This window comes from Lampetra planeri, chromosome 2, assembly GCF_965212315.1.
Source record: "Lampetra planeri chromosome 2, kcLamPlan1.2.h2, whole genome shotgun sequence".
NCBI classification, from domain to species: domain Eukaryota; kingdom Metazoa; phylum Chordata; class Hyperoartia; order Petromyzontiformes; family Petromyzontidae; genus Lampetra; species Lampetra planeri.
Window position 1 is genome coordinate 2396726 of NC_136108.1, and position 14797 is coordinate 2411522.

Below are 14797 nucleotides of genomic sequence, written 5' to 3' on the forward strand. Positions count from 1 at the left end.
AGAGATTTCTATCTCTCTCTCTCTCCCCCGCGCCACGTTAAAGTGGGGTTCTGATTCTCCCTGTAAACATGGCCCTCCATCCCTCCCTCCATCCGAGCAGCACGCGAAGCAGCAGGAGGCCTCCCACCCCCACTCCCCCTCCCCTCATGCACACCCCTCCACACCTCCCACACACGCGAACAAAAACCCAAACCCATGTAGCGTTTTGCCAGCTGTTGCGCCGAGTAATGTTAGCGAGCAGCCTATAATTATTAAAGGCCGTGACGGGGCGCACCAGGGATGGCGAGTGTAGTGACGGATGAAGCTAGGGCGGGCCCTGTAGAAAAAATGTTATAAAGGGGCCCTAAATGGCAGAAAAACTAAAATATTAAAACAGCATTTTTTTACTTGTATAGTAAAATTTTTTATTTTTTTCATTTGCTATACAGCCAGATAATACGACAAATCGCTAACCTTAAACACCCAGTCGTTCATAAAAGTTGAAGGCAGTATAGTACTATAGTAATAGAGCAAGTGCGGAATCACTGAACCGGAATTGATAGCTTGAAAGCATTTAGCGCGGGGCCCTTGAAAGTGCGGGGGCCGTAGCATTTGTAGCTACTTTTGCTACGAGGATAATCCGTCACTGGTCGAGTGGCCAGCCACCACGCCCAGTCGCTCTTGTTTCCCTCGTGGCGATGTTTACACAGAGCGCTAGGGGCTCATTTGAGGCTGAGTCGACGAAGGGGAGGCCCAGGACCAGTTGAAATATTCGCGAGCAGCGTGGGCCGCGAGCGGGGGATCAAACTCGGATCGCCGATTTCATAGCGCAGCGCCGCTGACCGCTACGCTGCCGCTCCCCCCTTAGGCACACGTGCACACACAGAGAAACATGAGCTTCGCAAATGCTCATCTGCACAGCTGCCATATACGCCATGCTTCGGTTTGGGTTAGATTAGAAGATTAGACAGTGAATGGGAGGGCAATTATTTATGGGTGGTTGGATGGGGTTCGGAGTAGGGCTAGTACTGGTCGATATGGCCATCACCACGCCCGGCCACCTTTGTCTTCCCAGTCGCTGATGTGTACGCAGCGCATCAGGTACTACTCATTTAAGGCTGAGTCGACGTATCGAAGGCTCGCGCACGGTTTAGATACTCCACCGCCGATGGTAGCCGTGAGTGGAAATTGAATGCGAGTCGCTGGCTTCGTAGCACAAAGACAAAGACCACCCTATAGCCTTAACAGAGTGTTGGGGCAAGTGCTGTTAGCGGGCACATATGAAGGCTAGCACGGCACACGAGGGGGTGGGTGGCCAGCACCACGCCCAGCTGCCTTTGTTTCACACTCCTCACCAGGTACTCATTTGAGGCTGAGTCGACCTAGGCGAGGCCCAGGACCCGGTCAGATAATCGTCACCGGTGTTGGACGTGAGCGGAAAGCGAACTCGGGTCGCCGGGGTTCGTAGCGCAGCGCGCTGACTGCTACACTCCCGCTCCCCACGAGACACTCACTCACACACACTCACTCACACTCACTCACACTCACACACACTCACTCACACTCACACACACTCACTCACACACTCACTCACACACTCACTCACTCTCACTCACTCACTCACACACTCACACACACACTCACACACTCACACACACTCACTCACACTCACACACACTCACTCACTCACACTCACTCACACTCACACACACTCACTCACACTCACTCACACTCACTCACACTCACTCACACACTCACTCACACACTCACACTCACTCACACACACTCACTCACACTCACTCACACACTCACTCTCACTCACTCACTCACACACTCACACACACACTCACACACTCTCACACACTCACACACACTCACACTCACTCACACTCACTCACACACTCACTCACACACTCACTCTCACTCACTCACTCACACACTCACACACACACTCACACACACTCACACACACACTCACACACTCACACACACTCACACACACTCACTCACACACGTTACTCTTTACGCACGCGCGTGCACACTCAACTCGGCCGTCCACGCTCCTCGTTACAGCTTTGCCCGGCGTCGCTTCTTATTCACGCGCAATCTGTCTCGCCGGGGCTGGCGGCTGAGACAGCTGCCTGCTCCCTTTCCAAACTATCTCCGCGAAATCGTAAACCGTCATCCTCATCGACGCATGCGGCGCCACTGACGGCTGCTCTGAGTTTCGCGCCTCCGGTTATCGCGGTGGGTTACGCACGGTGGCGAAAGAGGTTCGGACACGCAGCGCGTGCGAGTTTCGAACGGCGCGCAGGCACGCGCACGAAAAATATTTAAAAAGCAAGCCGTCCTCGCGCGCGTTATGCAACAACTACAACAACAACAAAAGCAAAAACACCTCCAGCGGTTCCCGAAGAACTGCCTTGTCTGAGGTCATCACCAAACTAAATTTGAGCAAATGTGAGCGACTGTCAAGGAGGCAGCAATGAGACAGCGCGCGCGAGAGAGAGACTCATAGACCGGTGTCGCCATTATAATTAGCACTCGTCTGTGTAAGGTGAGCGGTGGCGCAGTGGTTTGTGAACTGCGCTATGATCCTCGGCGTGCCCCAGGTTCTCGCCATTGAGAAAGTCGGTCACAAGTGGTGCCCGGACGCTGTGGTGGGCTCCCCCCTAGGCCGACTCAGCTTTTAAACTGCCGCGGGGTAACACTTGACGCAACGGTGGCAAGAGCTGGACCGTGCCGTGCCTAGCCTCGTGTCAAGATGCAGCTAACGAGGGAAAGATACAAAGCGTTCATTAACACCCCCCTGTTGGATAAAAAAGAGACACGTGTGGCAGTGAGACGTGTGCTCAGGATTGCTGGATTAACGTTGGTTCGGTGCGTTTTCTCAATAAGAGACCAGATGGGCAAGTGCTTGGTTCATTGGCTCGGGGGCTTGTCGGCCAAGGGATTAGATAAGTGACCGGGGGCCAGGTATATGGCTGGCTGAGGAGGTGTCTGGATGAGAGGTCGGCTGTTATCTGGCTGGATGCCTGGATACATTGATACAGGAGTGAAATTGAGTGTTTGGTTAATTGGACTTGCTGGCTATCTGGTGCCTGCATAAGAGCTCGAATCACTGGCAGGCTCGGTGCCTGATTGGGTGGCTGGGCGAGGGATTGGTTGACTGTCTTGGTTGCTGGCTGACTAAATGGCTGACTAAATGGCTAACTGTTCCTGAGCAAACGGCGGGTTTGCTGCATGCCTTGCCCGAGTGACTGTGTGTACATCTTCCTGCTTGTCCGATTAGTCGGGCGATCATCTCAGTGTCGAATGGGTGGCTGGCTGCAAGGAAGAGACACTAAGTTCGTCGGCTAGTTTGATGGATTTCCGCGTGTATGGCTGGGTGTGTAAATAGCCAGAGACAAGTGCTGTTAGCGAGCGCCTATTAAGGCCAGCCGATATGGCGCACGAGAGGATGATGTGACGGCCACCACTGCCGCGTCTTGGGCCATCCGAGTTGAGGAGGCCCAAGAAAGGTCCAGACACAGGATTCGTTACCGCGAGCGGCGAATCGCACTCGGCTCGCCGAGTTCACAGCGCAGCGCCGCTCACCGCTGCACCACCGCTCCCCATACGCACACGCGCGCGCACACAGACACACGAGCCTCACAGATGCTCATCTGCGAACCTGACCAATCCAATGTATCGGTTTGGGTTAAGGTTTAGACGGTCAATGCGAGGGTAAGTATTGATGGGTGGTTGGATAAGGGTTAGGGGTATAACGGGCTGGTACCAGTGGCTGTGGTGGTCTAGTTGGTTATGGTAAATGGTAGGGCTGGTACCAGTTGGTTCAGGTCAATGCCACGCCACGACACTGCCACGTGCCCTTCGGTCTGCAATATTTTGCTGTCTTTTCTTGGATTTTCTGTTTGCACATCGTCACATAGTCACTTGCAGATGTTTTCTTGTTCATGTTTTTGTTTCATGTTTGTTGCGGTTGCACCCGATTCAAGAGCCGAATGGCTCACAGGGCTATACCAAATAAATGAAACTGAAAAAACTGAAACAGGTGAATGGTGAGATCAGCTTTTTGTCGCCGGTCTCCAAGGCGGTGCTCAGAGCTCCTCATGCCCTCTCGTGGCTCCAGGCGGATACAGCCGGGAGGAATTGGCGATTGCCACCGGACTTTTGAACTCGCTCCAGTCGAAGTTCAATTCCCGGGCCACTGCTTACATCGCTGACGAGGGATTTGAGAACCCGTTCCCGGAGACTCCCCCGCTCCCTTCAACAAACCTGGGAAGTATTCTTCTTGGTTCTTTCGGTAAAGTCACGTAGAAGGAAAATAATAAAATAATAAAAATAAAACATAATAAAACAATTCTCACGAAGTTTCTGCCACAACGCAAGCAGCCGTCTTCAGGTGGAGAACAGGTCTGTCGAGAAGACAAGACCTGGGAAGGTTTTTCGTCCAGCAGTGGGTTGACAAAGTGCCGTAATTGACGCGTTACCACGAGTTAACAATGCGTGGAATGTGAGCCAGTTATGCAAGCGCCAATGTGATCATGCAATGCGCGCTGTCATGTCGGGCCGCCCGTCACCGACAATGATGACGCAAAAAAATCCGTCTTCATGTAATTTACAGGGCAGAGAAAAGTTGCTGCTTTATATTGCCAGAGCGTCAAACTGTTACGGATCGTTAATTCGGCAAAGCGAATGATTGGGGCACGTGTTCATCGTGTGACGCATGCTCATTTCTCGTCCGTGATTTTGCGTTGTTGTTGTTGGTGGAGGTGACAATGTGGCGATGCCATCATCACGTCACTGTGAAGGCCCCTCACCAAGGCGAGGAGTCCTCCACCCCTGTTTGTTCACCAGGTGAATCTGGTGCCGACAGTACGCGTTTAGAGTATTTGGCTGCTTTAAATTTCCACAATGAGAAGCCACTTCATACTCTTTGGTTCTTTCGGTAAAGTCACGTAGTTAGAAATAAATAAAATAAAACAAATCGCGACGTTTCGATGTTATTTCATGTCTAACTACGTGACTTTACCGGAAGAACCAAAGAGTATGGATTGCTGCAGTCACGAAAGCTTCAAATCAGGATAGAAGCCACTTCGTTGAGCTATGATTTGTGATAACCAGGTCGTTTCTGAAAAAGAACTGTACAGCTCAGTGGGCCTTACCTGGTAAAATAAAATAGAGTTGTGTTTGTGGGACGTGTGCATATTCACGCTGCATTGGTGCTCGCCAAACATCGCCGTCAGACCTCTTGGGCGGCAATCGTCACGGGGAATCTATGAACTCATCACCCTCTCTTTATTTGAGGGGGTTGACAACAATGAGTAGCGCTCTGAGGGACGTTAGTGGCGACTGATGAGGTGGTTGGCTGGCTCAGAAGTCGAAGAGCGCTGAGCTGACAAGGCTCGGTTCCAGTCCGGGTTCCAGCCGCCCGTCAAGACATCGGATGCTGAAGTGAGTTGATGACCTGTCAAATAATCCCTGTCACCAATCACTACACATACACACACTAATCCCACCCCACCCCACCCACCCCCTTCCACCCATTGTTTTAAATTGGTTTCTCATTTAATTTCGTAACATTTCAGCTTTGGGAAGAAAACAATAATGGTTTGATTGTAATTTAACAAACTCGTAGCAGAGTGTGTAACTGCAACGGTACTGTGTGAGGATAGAACATAAACCGGTAATTTGGAGGATTTTTCAGGAGAAAATCGCGTGAAATGTCTCTTTCACGACTGACCTGACACACGGGGGCACATTGTTCAGCGAGATTTTCCAAATGGATTCCTTGTCCCTTGGAATGAAAGCAGATACAGTAATAGCAAAAATTGTAATAAATTTGGAGAAAATGACCATTAAACGTAGCAAAGTATATTATCACGAGTCTGGACCCGTCCACGGGAATATGGAATTTCCACTATTGGCTAAGGACGTTACGGCGGTTATGAGCACAACCCAATTTTCCTTTGATATTTTTTTGTTATATTTTCACTCAAATTAACGTTTGAGAAGTCAGCAACCACCATAATGGGCATTTACCTTTATTAGCGCATAACATTACCAATTTTCGTACCAACGTGCACAGTCAAAGTAGCATTTACGAGATTATAATTTCATATCCTTTTGGCCGTATCGGTGTGGCATGGTGTAATTTGGGTGTCGCTTTGGCACACGCGCTTCTGAAGCGTGTGACATTCCCACTCTAAGTGAGCATGCACAGCGTGAAACACAAGAGCACAATTAAGGGAACGGAGGCGTTTCGGTTTAACCTCCGACGTGAGATAAAAAAAAACATCGGTCTCTTACGCGCCCCGCTGTGACAGAATAGCAAGTGGAAGGTGCCAGCGCGTCGTGGGCACGCACGCACGCACAGACACGCAGCATCAGTCACAATACGAGACTCGCAATAGCTGCTGCTGTTGCTGATGTGTTGAAGGAAAAGTCCGCAATTATGCCCGCGTCGTACAAACGCCACCGAGTGCTGAAGTGGTAACTAATCGGCAGGTTTTGTTCATGTGACGATCCCCTACCAATTGGCTGTGTTGGGTGGCGGTGGGTTAACGACACGTAAAAAAAGTACGCTGTTATGAGTCAAGCGGTGAGTTGCAGCCGCGTCTCGAGCTGTACTCAAAGGTGGAGGCGTCGGAATGTAAACTAATTTTAAATCACTGTTGGTTGTTGTTGTTGTGTGTGTGTTGTTGTGTGTGTGTGATAGTGCAGCGGTTAGCGCGCTGCGCTATGAACCCGGCGACACGAGTTCGATTCCCGCTCACGGCCAACACCAGTGACGATTATCTATACCGGTCCCGGGCCTCCCCTAGGTCAACTCAGCCTCAAATGAGTACCTGGTGCGGTGTGTAAACATTGCCACTAGGGAGACAAAGGCGGTCGGGCGTGGTGCTGGCCACCCACCCCCTCGTGTACCGTTCCGGCCTTCACAGGTGCTCGCTAACAGCACTTGTCCCAACAGTATGTTAAAGGCTATACGGGGGTTCTTTGCTTTGTGTGTCGTGCAGGGCCACCTCTGGCCTGTGTGATGGGCAGTTAGAGGAGATGCAAAGAGCCGGTCTCGCTGATGTCTTCCTACAAATTGTAATCACGCCTCATCGCCGCTCATCTCTGCGCGTGGAGGGATAGGGGGGGTAGCGATCGTAGTTGGGGTGCGGGGACCGCCGCTGCCATCTGTCGCAGCTGCTCACGCGAGCGGGTCAACGCGACTACGATGATCGCGCTCGTTCCCTCCTCTCTCGACGCGACTCCAACGGTCGCGTTCGTTCCCTCCTCTCTCTCTGGCTCCACGTGGCGCGAGCCCAATCGCATTATCCCTTCGGCTAGCGAGAGACCTGGGAAGCAACGTTTTTCGTTGAATGAGGAATTAAAGTGGGGTTTTTGGGGATGGCCCACCGGCATAGTGCTGGTCAACTGTTGCGAACAATGTCACAAGTACGAATGTAATTGCGTGTCAGAATTCATCATCTTAAAATGTAGATTGAGTTTTGTATAGTATTACTGTCGGGTTGATTAATTTATATTCACTTAGAATTGTTTGCATTCAAGCAGCATGTTGCTGTGCCATTAGATGCATTATTTTGTTCGTTTGCACCCAGACCTGCCTTGAAAGGGAAACATCTGGTCTTGACTCGCTCTTACCTTGTTTCAATATAGGCCACGAATCAATCAATCAATCAAAGAGTCGCATCCGTGCTCAGGACAGCAGATTGCACAGCCGTTTAATGTTTATTAATTGTATGCATGTGCACGCGTGCTGAACTTCTTTCGCGCCGTACGTAGCCAACCGTGCAAATCGTCGAGTGATCCATGATGGCCGGTGAAGGGATTCGAACTGTGTGGTCCGTGCGCTCAGCGGCTCAGCGGCTGCCGCACTGCGCGCTGGGATAGCGGTGTGTGCGAGCGTCGGGGGGCTTGCGGACAGAGATTGTGGACTCACAGGCCACAGAGTTTGTACAAAAAAAAAAGGGAGGGGGGAGGTAGGGATGAGGAATTGTTTTAAAATTCAACACAATCACGATTCTCTTGCGGATTTAATATTTACAGAAAGTATTACACCCTCCTAAAGCTTGCGCCACGTGCAGGGTGGCACGGCTGGGCGTGCCGTGCCCTTGGGAGGAGGTGGCTGCACGTGTCGGCACGTACGAACGTGCGCGTACGCGTGTGTCGGTGTGTATGGTAGAAGTGGTGAGGTCGGTCTGGGCAGTGGTGATTGCGATGATGATGATGATGGTAGTGATCAGAATGGCGTCAGTGGTCTAGTTGAAGATCGTAGTGATGGTGGTGGTGCTGGTGGTGGTGATGTTGGTGATGGTGGCGAGGTGGGTTGATGATCGTGATGATGATGGTGGCGGTCGGTGGTTATGATGGTGGTGGTGGTGATGATGACGGACGGCGCAAAGGGTGGTGATCGCCGTCGTTGTCATCTCAGGAGCTGGTCCACGTGAGCCGGAACCCTGCCGGCACGGAGGAGCCCTCCGCCTGGAAGCGGACGAAGAGCTGGTAGCCCGACGATGTGAAGTCCGCGATGTTGTCGTTCTGTCGGGACGCCAACGACGACACGCACAGGTCAAAATACGGTGGCAGACGCGCACGATGATCGCGTTCACACAGCTCCAAACGAAAAGACGGGAAGACGAGGGCTGTTGTGATGACACGAGATCTCTCTCCCTCTCTCTCTCTGTAGGACTCTTTTGAGAGTGACTTTGGAAAGCAAGGCGATGAAATGTGTGAATGCGTGTACGTATCTTTTTTTTTAAACCAACAATGAGACGCTGCGTGCCGGCACTGGCATTAATGTGCAAATGTTTCACCGCCCGGCGTTTTAATTCGAAAATAGTTTTTCCGAGCTAGTAAGTTTTATATGCAAAAATATTGGCCATTAATGATTGATACTAATTTAGCAATTTATATCCCTGTGATGGGTATTTTGTCTAATTAACTGAGCAAAGATTATAAAAAAACAGTCACGTAACAACTGTTTTTTTTTCACATCCCTTATAAAAAATATACATTATTTGTTTTATTTCTATCAGCTACTACCTGCTTAACTAAACGTCAGCGAGACAGTGCTTAAATACGTGGATGAATGAGTGAGCGATTGAGCATTTGACCAGCTGATGAATTAGCTGGCTGATTCATTTACTAGTTTCCGGATAGCCGGTTGGTATATTGACAGTTTGTCTGGTTCAGTGATTGGCTGACTTGCAGGTGGGGTTGGCTTCTTGGTTAGATGATTGACTCACTGACTCTTTTTTCTCTGGATGGCTGGCTGACCTGTCTGACTGGATAACTGATGCCCTGGGCAGTTGGCGAGGTGGCCATTAGTTTGACTCACTGGCTGGGCAACTGGCTGGTGAGTCGGTTGAATAGCTGGCTGGCCAATTAGTTCATTGGTTGACTGTCTGGCTGTCTGACTCATTGGTTGCCTAGCTGGTTCGCTGGTTGGTCGATTGTATTGATGTTGTACTTGTTTTGCACCGTATGTAGCCAAACGTGCTATTGAGTGACCATCCCATCTGGCTGGTTAGTCAGTTGACTAGCTGGCTGTCCAATTAACTAATCGGTTGACCGGCTGGTTGACTCAGTTGACTGGCTGGATGACTTCACCATCTATGACTTGGCTAACTGGCGCGGTTCGGCTGAGTGGTTCGACCCATCCGGCCGAACCACTCGGCCAGTTTCGTCGACGTGAACTCGCGGGAAGCGAGAGCTCACCTGACCGCAGAAGGTGCCCACGGGAGGCGAGCTTATGTTGGGCCCGTCGTGCACCATCACGTAGTTGCGCTCGCAGTCGCCCGGGTCGTCGACGTGGAACACGGGGAAGCGGAGCGTGGCGCGCCGGTGCACGGCCACCTCCAGGAGCCACTCGCACGTTGAGTTGTTGGGGTAGGTGCCCGGGAAGTCGGGGCTCGTGAACGAGCCGTGGTCTCCGTGCAGGATGCCCCCACAGCCTGCGCGTCAACGGGGCACCTCCGATTAGCACGGTTGGCTATGTGCGGTGCGAAAGAAGTTCAATGTACGCACATGCGACGGGTTTAACCGTTTGTCGCGACAAAAAAACGGCGTCTTTTACGGAGCGTACGAAAGTCACGGTATCGCAGGACGCTGCGCGCGTGGCGTGAGGCAGGCGTGGTGCGTGTGTGCATGCATGTGATATTCTAAAACTATCAAACTATAAACTATTTCTATTTTACCAGGCAAGGCCCACTGAGCTTTGTAGCTCTTTTTCAGAAGCGACCTGGTTATCACAAACGGCATTTCAATGAAGTGGCTTATCGTCATGTGGATATTTATAGCAGGCAAATACTTTCGTTTTTAGAGACGAGGCAGTCTGCCATAGGAGACGAGCGGACGAGGAAGGCCTTGGAGTATGGGACTGGAAGAGGGGCAGGAGGTCGACAGCACGAACGGCTGGAGGGGGTGGAGTTTAAGGCACGGAAGAGCAGCAGCGACCTCAGCCACGTGGCAGCCGCACGATCTGTACAGCGCGTCGGTCGCTGTGGCGGGCTTCAGCGCCGTGCGTGGGTGAGTTGTGGTGGTGATAAAGTGTGTCATGGCGGTGTTGCAAGATACCACCCACGTGGCGATACGATGAATTGTCGCATAGCAGTAGGGTTACGATTCAAATCAAGAATCAATTGTTTTACGTTGCATTGAATGGTAGTGTCCACAATGGCTACAGTGGTGACATGAACCCGCTATCAAAATATATAAAAAAAATTTACGTGTAATATGATATCATGAGTTTGAGAATCAATATTAATGGAGCGATACATCCGTTTTTACTCTCCTAGGAAATAATAAATACGTTATTGGGACGTTCGGCCAATTCACTTAATCAGCATTTGGCTCCCATGTGAGAGGAAACCAGATGTAAGCAGATACCACAGACAGACTCAATTCAGCGAGCCGACCAAATCTACGTTATGGACCTCTCCCATTGTAGTAATACAATAATTATTAATGTAAATAATTAACAATATTAATTATTAATATTATTTACTTATCCAGGTGAGCTATGTTGAGGCCTAGGAGAGTCCAGCGTTGGTTTTTTATTTTAAATACCCCCCCATCTCATCCCGTGCTGTCACGACAATAGACCTACAGCACACTTACTTACGTACGTACGTTGAACATCTTCCGCACCGTACGTATGCTGACCGCGTTTATCGCGTAACGGCACCTGTTACACGATAGCGGTCACCCATTCCAAGCGCCGAGCAGGCCTGGCCCTGCTCAGCTTTTCGAGATGGTCCGCGTTCAGAGCGAGCGATCCTCGCGCGTCCGGCCTCGCCCACGTGACACGTTCACCTGCGGGCGACGACGTCCAGGTGATCTCGTAGCCGTTGAGCGCCAGCGAAAAGTCGCTGACGAAGTGCAGGAAGAGCACGTCGGCGCGCGGGAACACGGGGTCGGGCAGCCCCGCGCCGCACAGCTTCGCCAGCGAGGGCGCCGTCGCGTCGCTTCCGTTGTGGACCTACGGCGGCCGGTAGCACGACGGTTTTAAAATGTAACAACAATAATAATGGGGGGAAGAAAAATCATGCATTTGCATGGATTCTGTACCGATCGCGTTGCGACTACGTGGGGTTTGTCCCTGGGAACTATTTTGTTCGCGAGAATAACTTTAGCTTCCGACGAGATGAGAGGTCACGAATAACAACGTCGTGGTGAGCGGATGTGAGCGCGTGACGTGCGATGTCGGGCAAGGTGAATCCTTTCAGCGCTGTTCTTTTTTTGGTTTTAGGAAGTGCCTTTGATCAGTTTGCCCGGCATTCCATTGAGGAATGCGTCTGTGGTTTTCCATTGGGGACTAAGTCGGTTAATAGCAATGCAACTTTAGACTCAAATGTGATTTAAATTGGATCATCTTCACGAGAGTTACAGACAGATGGACAGACAGACATGAAAGCTAGCGGCATTACCGTGCTCAATTAACATTTTTTAAACATTAAAATACTTCACGTACCGTTCCTTTATTTTAGCCCCCCCCCACCCCCAAAATAATAATCAACACGCATCGTCAATAACGGCATCGGGGGGCGCCGTCACCTCGAGGTAGTCGAACTGGCAGTTGGGGTGCGTCTCGAGCGTGAACGCGTTGAAGAAGAGCGAGATGAGGCTGCCCGCCGGCGCCCGCAGCACCGTCGTGCAGTCCATGTTGTGGGGGTAGACGTCCGGCCAGCCGGGGCTCGCCAGGTAGCCGTACGACGCGGTGTACTCGCGGCTGCAGCCTGGCGGGCGCGGCACGTGCAGGGTCACGTGGCACGGAGGTGCCAGGCGCGGGGTAAAGGGGTGCGGGGTACGGAGTGTGGGTTAGGGGCCGTCCATAAATGGCGTCACGCGATTTTGGACGATTTTTGACCCCCCCCCCTCCCTCGTCACACGGCGTCACAAAAAGTCAGACCCCCCCCCTCAAATGTGACGTCACAAAGCTCTGCCCCCCCCCCCCCCAACAAAAAAATAAATCATGCTTCAAATCGCTTTAAACTATTGTCATTGTAGCGCGTATTTAATGTGGCGCTGCACTCTGATGTTGTAGGAGAAAACATTGATTATAACGTATATTTAATTAAGTAGAACGTGTTGTCTATATTTATTTAAAGTTGCTCATTTTGATGTGATGTCACATCGTCACAAATGTCTGACCCCCCCCTAGGTGCGTGACATCATTTATGGACGGCCCCTTATGCGGTTTGGGGTGAAGGGTATGCGGTATGGGGTGGGAGGAACCAGGTACGGAGTATGGGGCTACGGGATATGGGTTACGCGGTATGGGCTACGTGGTATAGCGTACAGGGTGAGGGTTGCTGGGAAAGGGGAACGAGACACACGTTGTGTGATTCGCAAAATATGTTTTGGCGTCTTTACCTCGGTCAGATTTAGACTTGCCCATTAAAAGCGGGTAACGTTGATGGACTCTGTGCAGAATACCACTGATGACGATTCTACGATGAGGGAGCGATCGGGTTTGTGAGCGCGCGTACGTGTGCGTGAGAATACCTGCGGTCTGGAATGAGAGGCTGAAGCCATTGCCCGGCTCGTAGGTGTCGACTTTAAAGTCCAGGTGCACCGTGCGCCCGATGGAGTAGAATTCAGGGATGCGCATGTCGGTGCCGCAGTAACGGCGGACCTGTCCATAGTCTCCCTGCACGGGGCACGGGTGGCACGGGGGGCACGGGGGGCACGGGGGGCACGGGATACAGGGAGTGGTAGACACGTGGCATGGTTACACTTGCTGACCCGCCCACACTGGACATCTGTGGAAAGGAGCTTCATATTCTTGGTTCTTTCAGTAAAGTCACGTAGAAGGGAAATAATAAAATTATAAAAATAAAACATAAAAGAATAATATAATAATATTAAATAATATACTAATATAATATAATAATATAGAATGTATTTTTATTATTTTATTATTTCCCTTCTACGTGACTTTACCGAAAGAACCAAGAAGATGAATCCCTGCAGTCACGAAAGCTTTAAATCGAAATTTAAAGGAGCTTCATAGCTCATCGGATTCCTCCTGCTCCAATCTAAATAAGGATTCTGATTCTGACACGAAGCCGTTCCCGCGCCGCGGCACGCTTGCTCGCTCGCTCGCTCTCTCACCATGGGCTGGTCGCGGATCTCGAGGTAGTCGTTGGAGCAGGTCTGGTGCGCCGGCAGGCTGAACGCCGTCACAGTGACGCGCACGCTCTCCTGCGCCGGCGCGTCCAGCGTCCAGCGGCACCGCGACTCCGTGGGGTACGCGTCGGGGAAGCCGGGCGACGTCACGGTCTGCGCCTGCGCCGTCGCGTTGATCACGCCGCCGCACACGCCTGAGAGTTGGAGCCGGTGGCAGGGGGGGTGGTGGTGAACGAGGGTGGTTAGGGGCGGAGAGACTGCGGGTGAGATCTCTTTCTCTCGCGCGGCCGATGTAGACGCAGAGCAACAACAACTACAATGTCACACCGAGGTGGCCAAGCAAGACAACGGCGGAGGGTCTCGTCGCCGTGATGTCTCCTTCGTATGTTTGGCTCGGGCATTGCGTCGTTATCCGTCGTACGTTCTGTTCTGGATGATCACGGTCGCACACTACTGAAGAGTTTTAAATGTTCCATTTGTGCAGTTTATGCGGTTTAGGATGGACCATGAGCTAAACCGCATCCGCACAAGCCATGGCAGATGCGGACACCTCGTGCGGGCGAGATTGAGACTGCGTAATCGTATTCGTGCGAGTTTGTTGTGAGTGCGTGCGCGTGCATGTGCGCGTGTGCGTGCGTGCGCGCGTGTGGGTGCGCGATGCCGCCGGGGGCTCACTGGCGCTCGTCTGGTAGGTGGCGTGGAAGCCGGCGCGCTGCACCGAGCTGTCGGTGCGGAAGTGGATGTGCAGGAAGTTGCTGAAGGAGGTGATGGGCAGCGGCACGATTGCACCGCAGTACCGGCCGACCATGGGGGACAGCGCGCTCTCTCCGTCGAACACCTGGTGGGGGGTGGAGGGTGGTGGGGGGGAGAGGATGGAGCGGTCTGGGTGTCTCTCGCACGCCTCGCCTGTCTCGTCTGCATGTGTTGATCCATGTTTGTGGTCGTTGGTCTGTCCGCCGGTGTGTGTCCCTCTTCGACGTGCATACTCTCTGCTACAGGCCACAAACACCTTCCCGTCCACCGTCATCGTTAACTCTGCCTTTGAAACATTCAGTTGGCACACGCACACAGATAGGCCGAGGCTTTGGGAGATTACCCTTCTCCCTTCTTCACAGCGCCTCATGCAGAGGGCAATAATCCGGAAGCAATGTCCATCCTATGGACGGGGCGAATC

At 51.8% G+C, this 14797-nt stretch overlaps 1 protein-coding gene across 1 annotated transcript in view; it reads right to left on the reverse strand.

Moving 5' to 3' along the window:
- Positions 1-7690: 7690 nt before the first annotated feature.
- LOC144724720 (cubilin-like) overlaps positions 7691-14797 on the reverse strand; it is a 76417-nt gene continuing 69310 nt past the window's right edge. The window contains exons 60-66 of the mRNA XM_078604064.1: positions 14299-14461; positions 13609-13817; positions 13000-13144; positions 12049-12230; positions 11308-11473; positions 9712-9947; positions 7691-8532 (exon numbers count right to left, since the gene is read on the reverse strand). Of these exons, the coding sequence (XP_078460190.1) occupies positions 8422-8532; positions 9712-9947; positions 11308-11473; positions 12049-12230; positions 13000-13144; positions 13609-13817; positions 14299-14461 (1212 nt within the window). The 3' untranslated portion in view covers positions 7691-8421. The remainder of the gene's footprint in view (positions 8533-9711; positions 9948-11307; positions 11474-12048; positions 12231-12999; positions 13145-13608; positions 13818-14298; positions 14462-14797) is intronic.